This window comes from Centroberyx affinis, unplaced genomic scaffold (assembly GCF_046629955.1).
Source record: "Centroberyx affinis isolate AG114_WGS23_722 - 3 ecotype Tasmania unplaced genomic scaffold, CSIRO-AGI_Caff_v1 ptg001519l_1, whole genome shotgun sequence".
NCBI lineage: Eukaryota > Metazoa > Chordata > Actinopteri > Beryciformes > Berycidae > Centroberyx > Centroberyx affinis.
The window spans coordinates 35,007-50,000 of NW_027279981.1; the positions used below are offsets into that span (position 1 = coordinate 35,007).

Sequence of the window (14,994 nt, forward strand, 5' to 3'; positions counted from 1 at the left end):
AACAGCAGCCTCCAGTGCCACAGCCGTGGCACTCATGTCCCTTTGGACAGAGGCTGTGTGGGAGGGCTGGGTGGTACCAGAGGCCTGGGAGGTCCCGGAGGCCTGAGAGGTCCCAGAGGCCAGGGAGGTCCCAGAGCCCTGGGAGGTACCGGAGGCCTGAGAGGTCCCAGAGGCCTGAGAGGTCCCAGAGGCCTGGGGGGTCCCAGAGCCCTGGGAGGTACCGGAGGCCTGGGAGGTCCCAGAGACCTGAGAGGATTTCCCACTGAGCCCCATAACAGCAGCCTCCAGTGCCACAGCCGTGGGACTCATGTCCCTTTGGACAGAGGCTGTGTGGGAGGGCTGGGTGGTACCAGAGGCCTGGGAGGTCCCGGAGGCCTGGGGGGTGCCGGAGGCCTGAGAGGTCCCGGAGGCCTGGGAGGTCCCAGAGCCCTGGGAGGTACCGGAGGCCTGAGAGGTCCCAGAGGCCTGGGAGGTACCGGAGGCCTGGGAGGTCCCAGAGGCCTGAGAGGATTTCCCACTGAGCTCCATAACAGCAGCCTCCAGTGCCACAGCCGTGGCACTCATGTCTCTTTGGACAGAGGCTGTGTGGGAGGGCTGGGTGGTACCAGAGGCCTGGGGGGTGCCAGAGGCCTGAGAAGTCCCGGAGGCCTGAGAGGTCCCGGAGGCCTGAGAGGTCCCAGAGACCTGGGGGGTACCGGAGGCCTGGGAGGTACCGGAGGCCTGGAAGGTCCCAGAGGCCTGAGAGGATTTCCCACTGAGCTCCATAACAGCAGCCTCCAGTGCCACAGCCATGGCACTCATGTCTCTTTGGACAGAGGCTGTGTGGGAGGGCTGGGTGGTACCGGAGGCCTGGGAGGTCCCGGAGGCCTGAGAGGTCCCGGAGGCCAGGGAGGTCCCAGAGCCCTGGGAGGTACCGGAGGCCTGAGAGGTCCCAGAGGCCTGAGAGGTCCCAGAGGCCTGGGGGGTCCCAGAGCCCTGGGAGGTACCGGAGGCCTGGGAGGTCCCAGAGACCTGAGAGGATTTCCCACTGAGCTCCATAACAGCAGCCTCCAGTGCCACAGCCGTGGCACTCATGTCCCTTTGGACAGAGGCTGTGTGGGAGGGCTGGGTGGTACCAGAGGCCTGGGAGGTCCCGGAGGGCTGGGTGGTACCGGAGGCCTGGGGGGTGCCGGAGGCCTGAGAGGTCCTGGAGGCCTGGGAGGTCCCGGAGGCCTGAGAGGTCCCAGAGACCTGGGGGGTACCGGAGGCCTGGGAGGTACCGGAGGCCTGGGAGGTCCCAGAGGCCTGAGAGGATTTCCCACTGAGCTCCATAACAGCAGCCTCCAGTGCCACAGCCGTGGCACTCATGTCTCTTTGGACAGAGGCTGTGTGGGAGGGCTGGGTGGTACCAGAGGCCTGGGGGGTGCCAGAGGCCTGAGAAGTCCCGGAGGCCTGAGAGGTCCCGGAGGCCTGAGAGGTCCCGGAGGCCTGGGAGGTGCCGGAGGCCTTGGAGGTCCCTGAGGCCTGGGAGGTCCCAGAGGCCTGGGTGGTACCGGAGGTCTGGGGGGCACGGGAGGCCCGGGAGGTACGGGATTGCTGGGGGGCACGGGAAGGCACAGCAACAAACAAGCTACTCCAAAGTGCCGACCTGGAGTTGGATGGTTTTGCGTATTCCAGCATATCCATTATGGTCATATAATCAGTCGACAGCATCCAGAGTGCGTTCTCCACATTCAGATGCAGAGTGGCCTCTTTGGGATTGTCAGTGAAGCGCAGCTCTGGGTTGATGACCTTGACCTTGCTGATCAAACTGAGCAGCCGACTCCAGACTAGCCGGCGTTCTTCCCGGCAGCTGTATCGGCGTGTGTCGTCCTGAGAGAGGGCCCCTTTCAGGACCCTCCTGAGGGACTCTTTGCTCAGTATGAGCGTCTGGAAGAGAAGAAGAATAATGGCTAAATGTCATTTCATTTAATCTCCATGTCTCACAAATGTATCTATAGAATAGAAAACTTTAATGTCCTCATTGAGGCAATTTGTTTTGCAGCTTAAACTGCAGACAGCACTTCTTTCAACATTCAGCACACACTCATATCACACGGTAAAAGTGGAATCGCCTTTTTTACGATAAAAAAGCATACTGTGCAGTACTAATAATACTATTACAGTTTCAGAGTTTCAGTGCTTTGTTGTCAACATGCACATAGCATGATAAAATACATGCTATACAGCACATATAATACAATATGTACTTATCCAGATAAAGTGCATACTAAGTGCACACCTCATAATGCAGCAGCATATTTAACTACAAATGGTTTACAAGTAGTAAAGAAAAAAGTAAAAACAAGCAAACTTAAAGAAAACAAAGAAAAAAGAAGTAGAACTGGAGTAGCCTACATTTAATTGGCTAGCTGTTTTTATGGCTCCATCTTGTCTCCACTGCCTGTTTAACTGAGTGACGGCTGAAGGGATAAATGAGTTCCTGATTCTATTGTTTTAGACTGTGGACCTCTGAACCTGAACCAGATGGTAGAGCCCCAAACTCATGGTTAAGAGGGTGGGAAATATCTGCAGCAATCTGATCTGCTGTTTTATTCAGTCTGGTCAAGTATAGGTGAGCTAGATCTCTCTGCTGCTTGTTTTTACCACATTTTTGGGCAGTCCTACCCATTCTGTATTTGTGTGCCACCTTAGCATTACCATAGCTACACACCAGCAGATACTATTGCTATATTACTGTATGTGATAGTAAATTATTAGTCAAGTGTATAAGCAAATATACACCAATAGCCCACGTTAGCCTATGAGGATTTTGTGTATACCCAGCTAAAAATGACCAGTGTAAAGTAAATCTATCAGAAATTGAGTCAATCTGCACTCACGCAGACTTGGAATGAGGGCTACATTGTGTGTGTGTGTGTGTGTGTGTGTGTGTGTGTGTGTGTGTGTGTGTGTGTCTGTGTCTGAAATCAAGTTTTAAGCCCACAGTGCCGCAGCGACCTGACAATCACTCGGAAAACAACTCTATTATAACCGTTATATCCCGTTAATGATGCAATTTTGAAAATCGCCATACGGACACATATTAGAAGAAGTGAAATTAGCTACTGAGACCATAATCTCTTGTCAAAACTGGAGTTTGAGTGAGAAGTTGAGCTGTGGTCCCATTGACATGAATGGAGTTGGGCGGGATTTGGAGTATTTTTGGAGCCGGCCTCTAGCGGACATTAGAGGAACTGCAGCTTTCAGCCACTTCCTTACTGGCTTCAAAATTCACCCGTGGTTTTGGCTGCTTGTTCCAGACCAGCTTGTCTATCACAGACTAAGCCAATGGGTTTCTACACTGTCATATAGGGGAGGAACACAAGGCAGAAGAAAGCACAGCCAATGTAGCTTGCTAACACCGAGTCTGTCCGGCTGCTTCAACTAATTATATAAAATATTAACGGCTATATTGAAACTTTTCAATCGGATTTTCTTGAGGCCTAAAGGGATATGGATTTTTCAAACCCAAGTTTTGTGGAATACAATCAAGTGGAATCGTTTGTCAGACGTTTGTTTAAAAAAAAAGCAAGCTGCAATGGAATATAGGCCACTTTTCCAGAAAGAATACATCCATCTAAGATATATTTCACTAAATATTGATGTTATGAATAGTTATAAATTAATTAAATATCATTCATTAGTAACTTCCGTCACGCCGGCGTCGGGGGGTCAGACTACATTATATCTACTCAAGTTCTGTGCTAACAAAGCTATGACTGACATGCAGCATGGGACCTGTAGAACAGTTAAACCTGAGAATCAAGGTGGCTTAAAGATTGGATAACCAATACTGGGCCAACACAAACTTAAAATGGGTACCAAGCATGCACTGGTGCACTAAATCACCCTGAACAGTCTGGCTTACTTTGGACAGATAATTACACTCATTTCCATTTTCCATTCCATTTTCTCCAATTAAATTCAGTTATCAGAGAGCTAGAGAACAGGTGCACTTCCCCACATTTCTCCACATTTCTAATATTTTACATTGATAATATTTCCTAATATTAATTAGAGAAAGTTAAAGTCTTTACTTACCGTCATCAAGACGGTCAGATTCCTTGAGGTTCTGTAGAAGAAGTGTTGAAGGTTCGGTTTCCGCTGTGTTGAGGTTCTCTGTGAGTCTCAGGAGCCATGTGACCGACCGAAGCCTCAACGCTGGTATTTACTGGCAAATCCATGGAATGTTCAGCTTCATGTGTCACTGTGACTTCATAAGGCTCACCTGAGTCTGCCTGTACAGATGAGCCTGTGTATCCCTGTGCAGAGCAGCTCATTGTGATGTCATTCTGACAGTAAGCATCAAGTGGAACCAACAGTTAAAGTCCTCAATTTCATCTTCAGTAACATTGAATTATAAATTGAACTATCTCTATATTCATGATCCATGACTCAGATTCATGAATAACTACTGAAAGAGAAACAGATGCCAGATCAGGGTCTGCAGCAGATCCTACAGAGCATCACAGACTTTTCAGTTGTATCTTGCTTTTGCATGTTGGCTCAAAACTCAAATGCATGTTTTAAAGAGTAATTGATCTACAACTGGCTATTAATATTGACATTCAGTTGAAGTGTCATGGTAGCCCAAATTGCCTTATCAATGCCACAGCTGGCAGATGGTTGGAAAAGGCCACAGTTTTAAGAGCAATCAAGCTCTGAAAACAATGAAGACACGTCCCAAAAGTGAATAAGTCACCAAAACAGCAGATTCTGTCCCACTGACCAAAGAAAACACTAAGAGCAGCGGTCATACTGCAGTGAGCCTTTGTGTTATATGGATCTTTGGTTGTTAGTATAAAATATGCATAGGCTACTGTAGATAATTTGCTTATTTTACTGTTGCTTGTAAAACAGCTCTTGTTTTACTATGTACTATACTACTACTGGAACTACTGTACTATACTAATACTGAAAGAAAGGATGATATACAATAGAAATACTGCAAATACTACAATTACAATTTTCCATTTGGCAGAGAGAGATAGATAGATAGGTACTTTATTCATCCCCGAAGGGAAATTATGGCGTTACAGCAACTAGCAGTGTTGGGAGGGTTACTTTTAAAACGTATTCTACTACAGATTACTGAATACATGCCCTAAAATGTAATTTGTAACGTATTCCATTAGATTACTCAAGTTAAGTAACATATTCTAAATACTTTGGATTACTTTTGGAATACTTAATAATGTAGTTAACACTTACTTATGACCTTATTACTGTCTTCTGAGGAAAAGTTATGCAAGTATGTAAACACAAATGTGTTTTGTCCTGCGACTGATACTGTCTAAAGAAAAATGTCATCCACCAGAGAACAAAGTCTTCAGTTTTCCTTTCCCCTCTCTTTAATTTCCACAGCATCAGTTAACCGCAGCATCAAGTAGAGTAAAACACATTAGACAAACATTAAAGAAAAACATAGTAATTTAAAACAAATTTCCTGCATTTCTACACCACCTAACCTCTTAGATTAAGTCATTAAGTCAAGAAACAGCCACCCTGTATAATGTTAACCAAAAATGTAAAATTCTGTTATATTAGATTTCAGCATTGAGGCACACTAACCTAAAAACCTTTTATTGTGAATCGCGAGAAAGTTTCAGAGCGACTGAGACACAGAGCGTCCCCGTAACCATAGCAACTCACTCTCATCCTGAGAGACAGAAGAGCCGCTGACTGAGAGGGGAACCTATGAAGACTTTGAACTATAACCCACTTGTCTAAAATGTGTTGAAATATATGATATTAGAGGCTTACCTTTTCACTGTAGGAGTTTTAAGACAGGTGAAGGGCCGTCTTAAAGTTAAGAAAAAAATCACGAACAAATTTGAGAACTTTCATTTCAAGAATACGTTTTTTCTTAGGAAGAAACATAAGAAAGTTAAGAAACTGTTTTTGAGAATATCATTTTTCCCACTTTTTTTCTTAAGACTAAAGTTAAGAAAAAAATGGCACTTGAGAAGATTTTTTTTCTCAAGAGGGTTTTGTGAATCCGGCCCCAGTATGATACAAGGTTTCACACTGAGATATTGTACTGAAACGGTAACCTGCACTGATGATACAGTCTGATCTACAATGTTTATCATGTCAGTTATATGGATTTCAGGTAACATAGTGCCCTCTGGCGGCCATATTGGAAGGCTGCAGGTCTTGACTGTGTTTCTAAACATATGACTGGTCCGTCTCAGCAGTATGGAACAGACGGTTCATCTCTCTCTGTTTCTGATCACTGATCCATCTGATTGATCATGTGTTGCTGTGCTGGACGTCTGAGAGGCCTCCAGGTGCGTTAAAGTATAAAACACCTTCTTGGATAGACTTAACTACATCTGAGTCAGCAGCATCCAGGGGTTCTCAACCCGGGGGTCGGGACTCCCCAGGGGGTCGCAAGATAATTTTTGGGGGTCATGAGATGATTTATGGGATAGGAACAAAACATATTTCTAGCATACTATCTATATCTATTACTCTCCGCCTCCTCTGATGATGAATCAAATGAAACAACCTGAAGAGGGAAAATGATTCTTTGGTTAAACTCTGCAGGCTCGTGTCAGGAGGCTCCCTTTGTTTTAGGGTCACAAGCCAAAAGGTTTGAGAACCACTGGGTTAAAGCATAAAACACTTTCCCAGGTCTCCTCAGCTACAGGGTTCAGACCAGTGTTGGGAATAACGCGTATTACTGTAATTCCATTACTTTTGGCGGTAACTAGTAATGTAACTAATTACTTTTTCAAATTAAAAAACGCAATTGCAATTACTGAAATTTAAATGGGCTCGTTACTTGTTACTTTACATGAAAATAGCGGACAACTTCATGATCATCCGACCTTACGGTGGATCAAAGTGAATCAAAAGACGACCGGTCCGCTAACTTAGCCACACAATGGCCGACAGTTCAGGCGTGAGCTTACTGTTCTGGATATACAGACATTAATTTTCCCTCCTCGAGATAAAGGACAAAAATATAGTGGTGAGCTGTCGCTGTTTTCATCATAGTGATAATGGGTACAGTGATAGATACAATTTGACAGTTGTCTTGTCCCACACTGTGCCACAGCAAGTGAATTGAAGCAGACATTTAAAAGTAACGCAAAAGTTACTTTCCCTAGTAAATAATTACTTTTATTATGCAGTAATTGGTAAAGTAATTCAATTACCTTTTGAGAGAAGTAACTAGTAACTGTAACTAATTACTAATTTTCAGTAACTTGCCCAACACTGGTTCTGACCAGGACTAAGAACATAGACCACATCAGTCCAGTGCTGAGATCACTGCATTGGCTTCCTGTGTGCCAAAGAATTTAGTTTAAAATTCTGTTGCATGTTTATAAAGCACTTAAAGGTTTAGGACCAAAATACATTTCTGATCTCCTTCAGACCCCTCTGGTCTTCAGGTGCTGGTCTGCTTACTGTTCCAGGGTCAGAACAAAGCCTGGAGAAGCAGCTTTTAGTCTTTATGCTCCTCAGGCCTGGAACAAACTTCCAGAACATCTGAGGTCTGCCTCCACTTTACAATCTTTTAAATCAGCTTAAAACATTTCTGTTCGCCATGCAGGGCTTTTTAAGAAATCTAGGGCAACACTCATCTGCACTGTAATACTTATTTATTTATATCTTTTTTATTTTCTTTTAAATGTAATTTATCCTCCCTGAAATCCTCTTGCACTGTCTTTTCTTTTGTTTTATCTTTCTATTTCACTTGATTTGAACTGCACTAGTTTACTTTTTAAGTCTTTTATCTTGTGGATCTCATCTGTACTTTTGCACTTTTTAATTGTAAATCTTTTACTTTTACTGTATTTTTTATTACTCTGTAAAGCACTTTGAATTGCCTCAGTGTGTGAAATGTGCTATACAAATAAAGCTGCCTTGCCTTGCCTTGCACCTCAGTCAGCAGCACCCCTGTCCCGCAGCAGCAGCATCCCTGTCCCACAGCAGCATCCCTGTCCCGCAGCAGCATCCCTGTCCCACAGCAGCACCTCTGTCCCACAGCAGCATCCCTGTCCCACAGCAGCACCCCTGTCCCACAGCAGCATCCCTGTCCCACAGCAGCATCCCTGTCCCAGAGCAGCATCCCTGTCCCACAGCAGCATCCCTGTCCCACAGCAGCACCTCTGTCCCGCAGCAGCATCCCTGTTCCGCAGCAGCACCCCTGTCCCACAGCAGCATCCCTGTCCCATAACAGCATCCCTGTCCCTCAGTCAGCATCCCTGTCCCACAGCAGCATCCCTGTCCCAGAGCAGCATCCCTGTCCCACAGCAGCATCCCTGTCCCGCAGCAGCATCCCTGTCCCACAGCAGCATCCCTGTCCCACAGCAGCAACCCTGTCCCACAGCAGCAACCCTGTCCCACAGCAGCATCCCTGTCCCACAGCACAGCACGGTGCCTGCAGGCCTACCTTACACTGAGCAGGACTGTAGACCCTCAGGGGGATCCTCCAGTCCGGTTTGGGCGGCAGCCTCTTGACCGGAGCTGCGGGCTTCGGCTGAGCTGGTCTGGACTGAGCCGTCTTCCCTGGACAACAGAGAGACACACGTTACTATGACAACCACTGGAAACTGACAGAGAGAGTCAAAGATAACTGCCGATTAAAGAACATTTTGCCATTTGGGCCCCTAGACTTTGGAACGACCTACAGAAGAGATTAGGCCGGCTCAGTCTGTTTCTTCTTTTAAATCTCTCCTTCAAACTCATTTAAGCCTTCTTGTGATTCGTGTGCCATTCCTCTCTGTTCTATTGTTCTTATTTCCTTTTTCTGAACCTTTATTGTTTATTATTTTCGTCTTGTTTCTGTGCTGTCCTCCCTTTCTTCTTGCTGTCCGGAATCAGTGTCGAAAATGTTCCCAAAGGGCTCAGAGTTTTAAAGAGATCATTAAATTAAAACAGTTGACTGCTTTAAATTAAAGTGCAGAATAATACATTACACACAAAAGTATAAAACTGCCAGAACATTGATGAAAGATAAAGGGGGGAAAAATGGTTAAGTAGTGGTTGTGAAACAGACTAGGAGGAGAAGCAGACACTCCCTCTGGCTGATTTAAGACAGACTCCATAACTATGTGCAGTGATGTCACCAAAACACACCAACGAGCCAATCGGGACGCTGCGGCTCGCCTCCTGAGAGCGAGCGACAGGACAGAAGAGATTCATGTCAGAATATTATCTCTGTCCTGAGACTCTAGCTGAATCCAAATGGCCGGACTTCACTTGCAAGACTCGCAGACCCGGGAAGTCTCCAAATCCACAATCCATCCGGTCCACAAGGGGCCTCAAGCGGACTTTCTGCAGACTTCCAGAGAGTCCACTTCAGCAGACCTCACTGATTTAATTACCCACAATCCATTGCAATACGGACGTGACGTTGTATTTTTTTCCAATTGCCAAACAAAAAAACAAAGGTAACACTTTATAATAACCATCATTAATAAATGGTAAATTGATAGTTAATTAAACTTTAGTTAATAGTTATTTTACTGTTAACAAACAATGAAATGATCATTAATAATGTTTACTAATTATTAGTAATGCTATAATTTATGTTATTTTATCATTCGTTTGTGTAATATAAAATAATTTGTTTATAAATTATATATTGTATCATAGCTTTTTACCCTTTTTACCGTCTCTTATCAGCTATGATACAATATATAATTTATAAACAAATTATTTTATATAACACAAACGAATGATAAAATAACATAAATTATAGCATTACTAATAATTAGTAAACATTATTAATGATCATTTCATTGTTTGTTAACAGTAAAATAACTATTAACTAAAGTTTAATTAACTATCAATTTACCATTTATTAATGATGGTTATTATAAAGTGTTACCTATTATTGTAGTCTGTAAGTGATGGTAGCCTATAAAAGCTGTCGGTCAGGTAAAACAACCCTTGGTCATTGGCATATTCTGCACTGATTCTTGTGTAACTGCACGAACACTTGTTGATGCATATTGCATATGCATACTGTATTGTCTTTTTATGTAAAGCACATTGTGTTGCCCTGTGTATGAAATGTGCTGTATAAATAAATTTGACTTGACTTGACTTGACTTGGTCTCTGGTATCATGTAAGGATTAGAACGATTACATACACAAGTGCTGCAGTGATCATCGTGTACATGACTAGTTGTCGCTAGACTGTTTCGAACGTTTCCACGGCAACGAGTGAAACAGACTTGAGGTCAGTCTATCAGCGGCTTATAGCCTTGCAGTCTGGCCCCTCGCAGACTTGACGTGACGCTGAACACGTCACGGTACGTACGACTGAAGTCCACGAGGGCTCAGTCCACAAGACCGGAGGATGGACATGTGGATTCAGCATCTGCAGCATCAGCAGACCGACACGGGAACATGTTGAGTCGTTACACCGCCGCTGGATGGAGTTCCAACTACAGTTTTTTTTTTTTTTTTACAGTTGGTTACAAGCATCTCTCTCAAAACTGAGTTGACTCTTCACACAGTCGGCACAGCAGCACTCTGCGGACCAAACTGTGAGTGAGGTTTCAGTTCTGTGACACAAAATGCATTCACTGACCAGTTTTCAAAATTCATTTCTCACTCAAATTCATTAGACATGAATCATTTATGGAATAAAACATTTTGACATACTCTTTTCCAAACCGTTCAATTCAAGTTCATGCAAAATTCAAGTGGAGAGCAATTTGCTAAATCACAATATTATATTGAAATATCTGAAATATATTCAAAATCCTAAAAAAAAAAGTATGTAAGTAGGTAATGGTTATAGAGACGAATGGTGACAAACTGTTGATTGATTGATTCCCATCTCAGTTGGAGGCCTACCCAGACCAATCCAACTGTAAACTACATCAACTTTACTGTATTACAGTATTGGAATTTTTGTTCCCATTACTTTTGATTTTGTGTATTTTGTAATTACAAAAACCAAAAACCCTGACAAAAATAAAGAAGACTGAAGGCTTTACTGCTGCATGTACTGTAAAGAGCTGCCACTGATTTGTAATGGAAAGTTTGTAAAAAAAAAAAAATACAAGACATAATCTGTAGGCTACATTTCTTATCAACCAAAAACAAAGTAATGGTTAAGCTAGTTACAATAACAGGTAACACTTTACAATAAGGGTCACTAAGTTAAGGGTTAGTTAATGCTTAATAAGCATTAACTAACCCTTAATTAACAGTTAACTAATGTGTCTGGTAATCATTTACTAATGGTGTTCATGTTAACTAAGGTATTCATTTATACATTATTTATAACTATTAAATAATGTATAAATATTAAATAATGTATAAATTAATACCTTAGTTAACATGAACACCATTAGTAAATTACACATTAGTTAACTGTTAATTGATGTACCCTTATTGTAAAGTGTTACCCAATAACAAAAGAAAAAAAAAACTAGAGAGCACAAAACTAGTGCTGCTGCTTCAGTGGAATGATTTGATGTTGCACTGCTGTGTCAAGCTGCATGTTGGTGCAGAGAGCTGTGTGAAGAGTTTTGAAAGAGTGAACTGATTGAGAAATATTTGTAACCAACTGTAAAATCCTCTGACTCCGCCCTCCTTCAGTTAGATCCCTCTGTGTCCAATAAGATCGTCATTGAAACTTTATTTTGTGCTAAAAGGCAGTAAAAACTCAACTTACTGCCCCTATAAAGTGTTCCTTTTTGCACTTGCTCTATGTATTTCTGTTGTCTATGTAATATGTCTGCTATATGTCATGTGTTATATGTTATATGTTATGTGTTCTATGTTATGTGTGTGTGGCGTTACCTGGTGTGTGTGCTGCTCCTGGTCTTGTTTTACAGGCTGCTGTTCTGTTTCTGTGCAGCACAGTGTGGCTGAACTCCTCCTGCATCACCTACACACACACACACACACACACACGCACGGACACACACCACACACACACAGACTTGGTATTTACATGCTAATGTCATGAGTTGATGGTACAGTAAATCATAGACACATTCTTTTTAAGGATGTGTATAACTTTTAGCTTATGTGTGTGTGTGTGTGTGTGTGTGTGTGTGTGTGTGTGTGACAGCCCTTCACCTGTCTTTGTGTGTGTGTGTGTGTGTGTGTGTGTGTGTGTGTGTGTGTATTTGTCCCTAAGTCAAAGTCTAAAGTCTAGTCAGATGAGGAGAAGGGAAGATGTGTGTCTCACCTGTGGGTCTAGGTGTTTGCTGATCCTCCTCTCCAGGAAGGGCCGCTTCAGGACCGAGCTGACCGAGGGCCGGTCCCGAGGGCTGACCTGAGGGGACACGTGTGTGTGTGTGTGTGTGTGTGTGTGTGTGTATATGTTATTAAATGGAACACCCATTTCTGAGAGCAGCCTAATTTCCAGAAGATGCTATTGCAATATATAATATATATGACCAGTATTAATACTTTAAAACTAAGTACTTGGACAGAAAGTAGTATTTGGGTGGAATAAACCTTTAAAACTATAAGTCATTAGACAGAAAGTATGCGGTCCTAGGACTGCGGTCCTGAAGCTGCAGCCTCTGGTATTGCAGGAACATGCTACTCGAAAAAGCAGATGTTCAACAAAGTGCTGTTTGAATTGCATTCATTTATGCAAAAACTGCTCTATAAATAAAGGTTTGATTGAAAGTGTCACTTGCCTGCTTGCTGTATCTCTACAGATTATGTAACTCTAACCTTTTTCTTTATCTTTATGCTGCTTTTCACACTGTTTTATCAGCTGAACCTCAGTAGAGTTTTAAGTGACACATCAGAGTCACTTTATAGTATGCTGAATATCACCACTGGACTGTCTAAGTAAAGTGTGACCCATGTGTTATACACACAGTAAATGTGAGAAGTGCTAGTGCTGACTCTCTAAGACCAGGAACAGGAAACAACCACCAACCACCAGCAGGCTGTTGAGACCCAAGAAAAACATTCAGAGTGTAACTCTGAAAACTCGTCTGTTGTAAAGTGAAGCTGTTTTGTTTCAGTTTCTGCTCCTGTCAGCAGCAGCAGCTTCAGCAGCTTCAGCTGAAGTTTACTGACCGACTGATCTGTCCAACCTCTGATGTGAATATGACCTCACTGTTAGGTCAGTGCTGAATAACATCATTACATGGAGCTAATAACTGAACTCCTGACCACTGATTATGTATATATACAGTATATATATACGAACACACATTTATCATTATTATTATTACCATTATTATTATTATTTGCATTTTTGCACTGTCTCTATAGTTTTTATATTATGCACATTACCTCTATTTTTTTTTTATCTTAGTACCTCTTCTCCTTTATTGTCTTCTTGTACTTGTTTTTCCTTCGTACTGTTCTGACAGCAGGGCTGTAGTACTCGAGTCCGGTCTCGGTGTCAAGACCAGACTGAAATAGATGAATCCACTTCTAGTTTCGTAAAGGTGCTACTACTGTATGTTATGAACATAAACAAGCTGCCTACAATTAATTTTGTCCTCAAAACATGCTAATTTTGTTGAAATGTCTTTAGAAACCTCCCTTCTATTTTAGGCAATAAACAAAAATATCCTATTTTAGTCAATAAATACAATGGTAGCCTTGGATAACACATTGCTATGGTATTGGTCTCGAATTGGACTCGTAGTTTTGCGTTCTTGGTCTCGACTCGGTCTCGACCCCCCTTGGTCTTGGTCTTGAATCAGACTCGATTCACCAATGACTCGGACTGGACTTGGACTCGACCAAGGCGGTCTCGACTACAGCCCTATCTGCCAGTTGCTGCTGTGGCACCTGAATTTCCCCAAGGGGATTAATAAAGTGCTGTCTTATCTTATCTTATCTTATCTTATCTGAGGAAATACAAGCAGCCACCAGGTAACTGCTGGTAGATTCTATCTGTGGTAAATTAATTTACTGTAGCATCCATCTGGAGGCTGAACTCTACTCTAAAATCTAGTTGGCTGTAAAGTTTCCTGGCCTGAATAACTTTAGCATTAACATCTGGATCAGGGAGGCACAGAAGATTCTGAATGACCCAACACACATCCTGAACCCAGAATTCGAGGTGTTGCCCTCAGGCCAGGATCAGGATGTGGTTCAGGATGCCAAACTGCAGACTGAACCGGTACAAAAATTAATTTATTCCATCCTCCATCAAGATATTAAATAGCAACAAGTAGGAGTACTATATTATTTTATTATTTTAAAGAACCACTGGTTGATTATACCTGGTTTTATTATTTGAAACTATTGTCTTTTTTATTACCTTTTTATTACCTGATCTTATCTTATCTTAACATATCGTTGTTGTCCAGAGAAAACCTTATAACTCCAGCCTCAGTGATTATCATGTTTAAACTTCAACGGAAAGATCACATGTTGCTTTATGGTTGGAGGAAGTTGGACAGCTCCTTGGGTTTATGAAACCTTCCAAAGCGAGTCAGATAAAGTCAGTAACAGCTGGTGGTCAGTCTGAAAACAAGGCTGTTTTTCTTAGATCCTGAAAAACATTTTGGAGATACAAGGTTTTCATATTCATCAGTATGCCACAGTATGGCTGTGAGCGTCCCTGACTGTACCACCCAGGAAAACCTCCTGAGCAGCTGCTGAAAGAGTTTTCCTGACATTTGCACTTCTCTCTTTAAAACTCCTTGTTCTGCAGTTTCACAGATGTTATGAAAAACTCTGAGACTGTGATCCTCAAACACTGGATCCTGAACACTGAGAGGCCTCCGGGTTCCTCCTGGTTCCTACACAGCGAGCCGTCTGAGGTTATTTATAGTAGGACATTATGTCTTTCTATATTTTATTTTCTTGGTTTGTTTTTGATGTAGCTTATGTATTTTAATTATTATGGACAGACCCAGACTTGTATATAATCTGCTGAGGGGGCTGTGTGGTAATGTTGATATATTGATGTATTTATCTCTGATGTACAGAGTTTTTAATTAGTTTAATTAACAGAGTGGCGAGTAGGGCCAAGCACTGAGGCAGTGATTGATGTTGTTAATACTGTGA

General features: G+C 42.7%; 1 protein-coding gene across 1 annotated transcript in view; it reads right to left on the reverse strand.

Moving 5' to 3' along the window:
- Positions 1-14,994, reverse strand: part of LOC139650598 (serine/threonine-protein kinase Nek5-like) — a 34,864-nt gene that overhangs the window by 8,941 nt on the left and 10,929 nt on the right. Inside the window, exons 5-7 of the mRNA XM_071527306.1 lie at positions 12,191-12,248; positions 11,797-11,884; positions 8,426-8,541 (exon numbers count right to left, since the gene is read on the reverse strand). Of these exons, the coding sequence (XP_071383407.1) occupies positions 8,426-8,541; positions 11,797-11,884; positions 12,191-12,248 (262 nt within the window). The remainder of the gene's footprint in view (positions 1-8,425; positions 8,542-11,796; positions 11,885-12,190; positions 12,249-14,994) is intronic.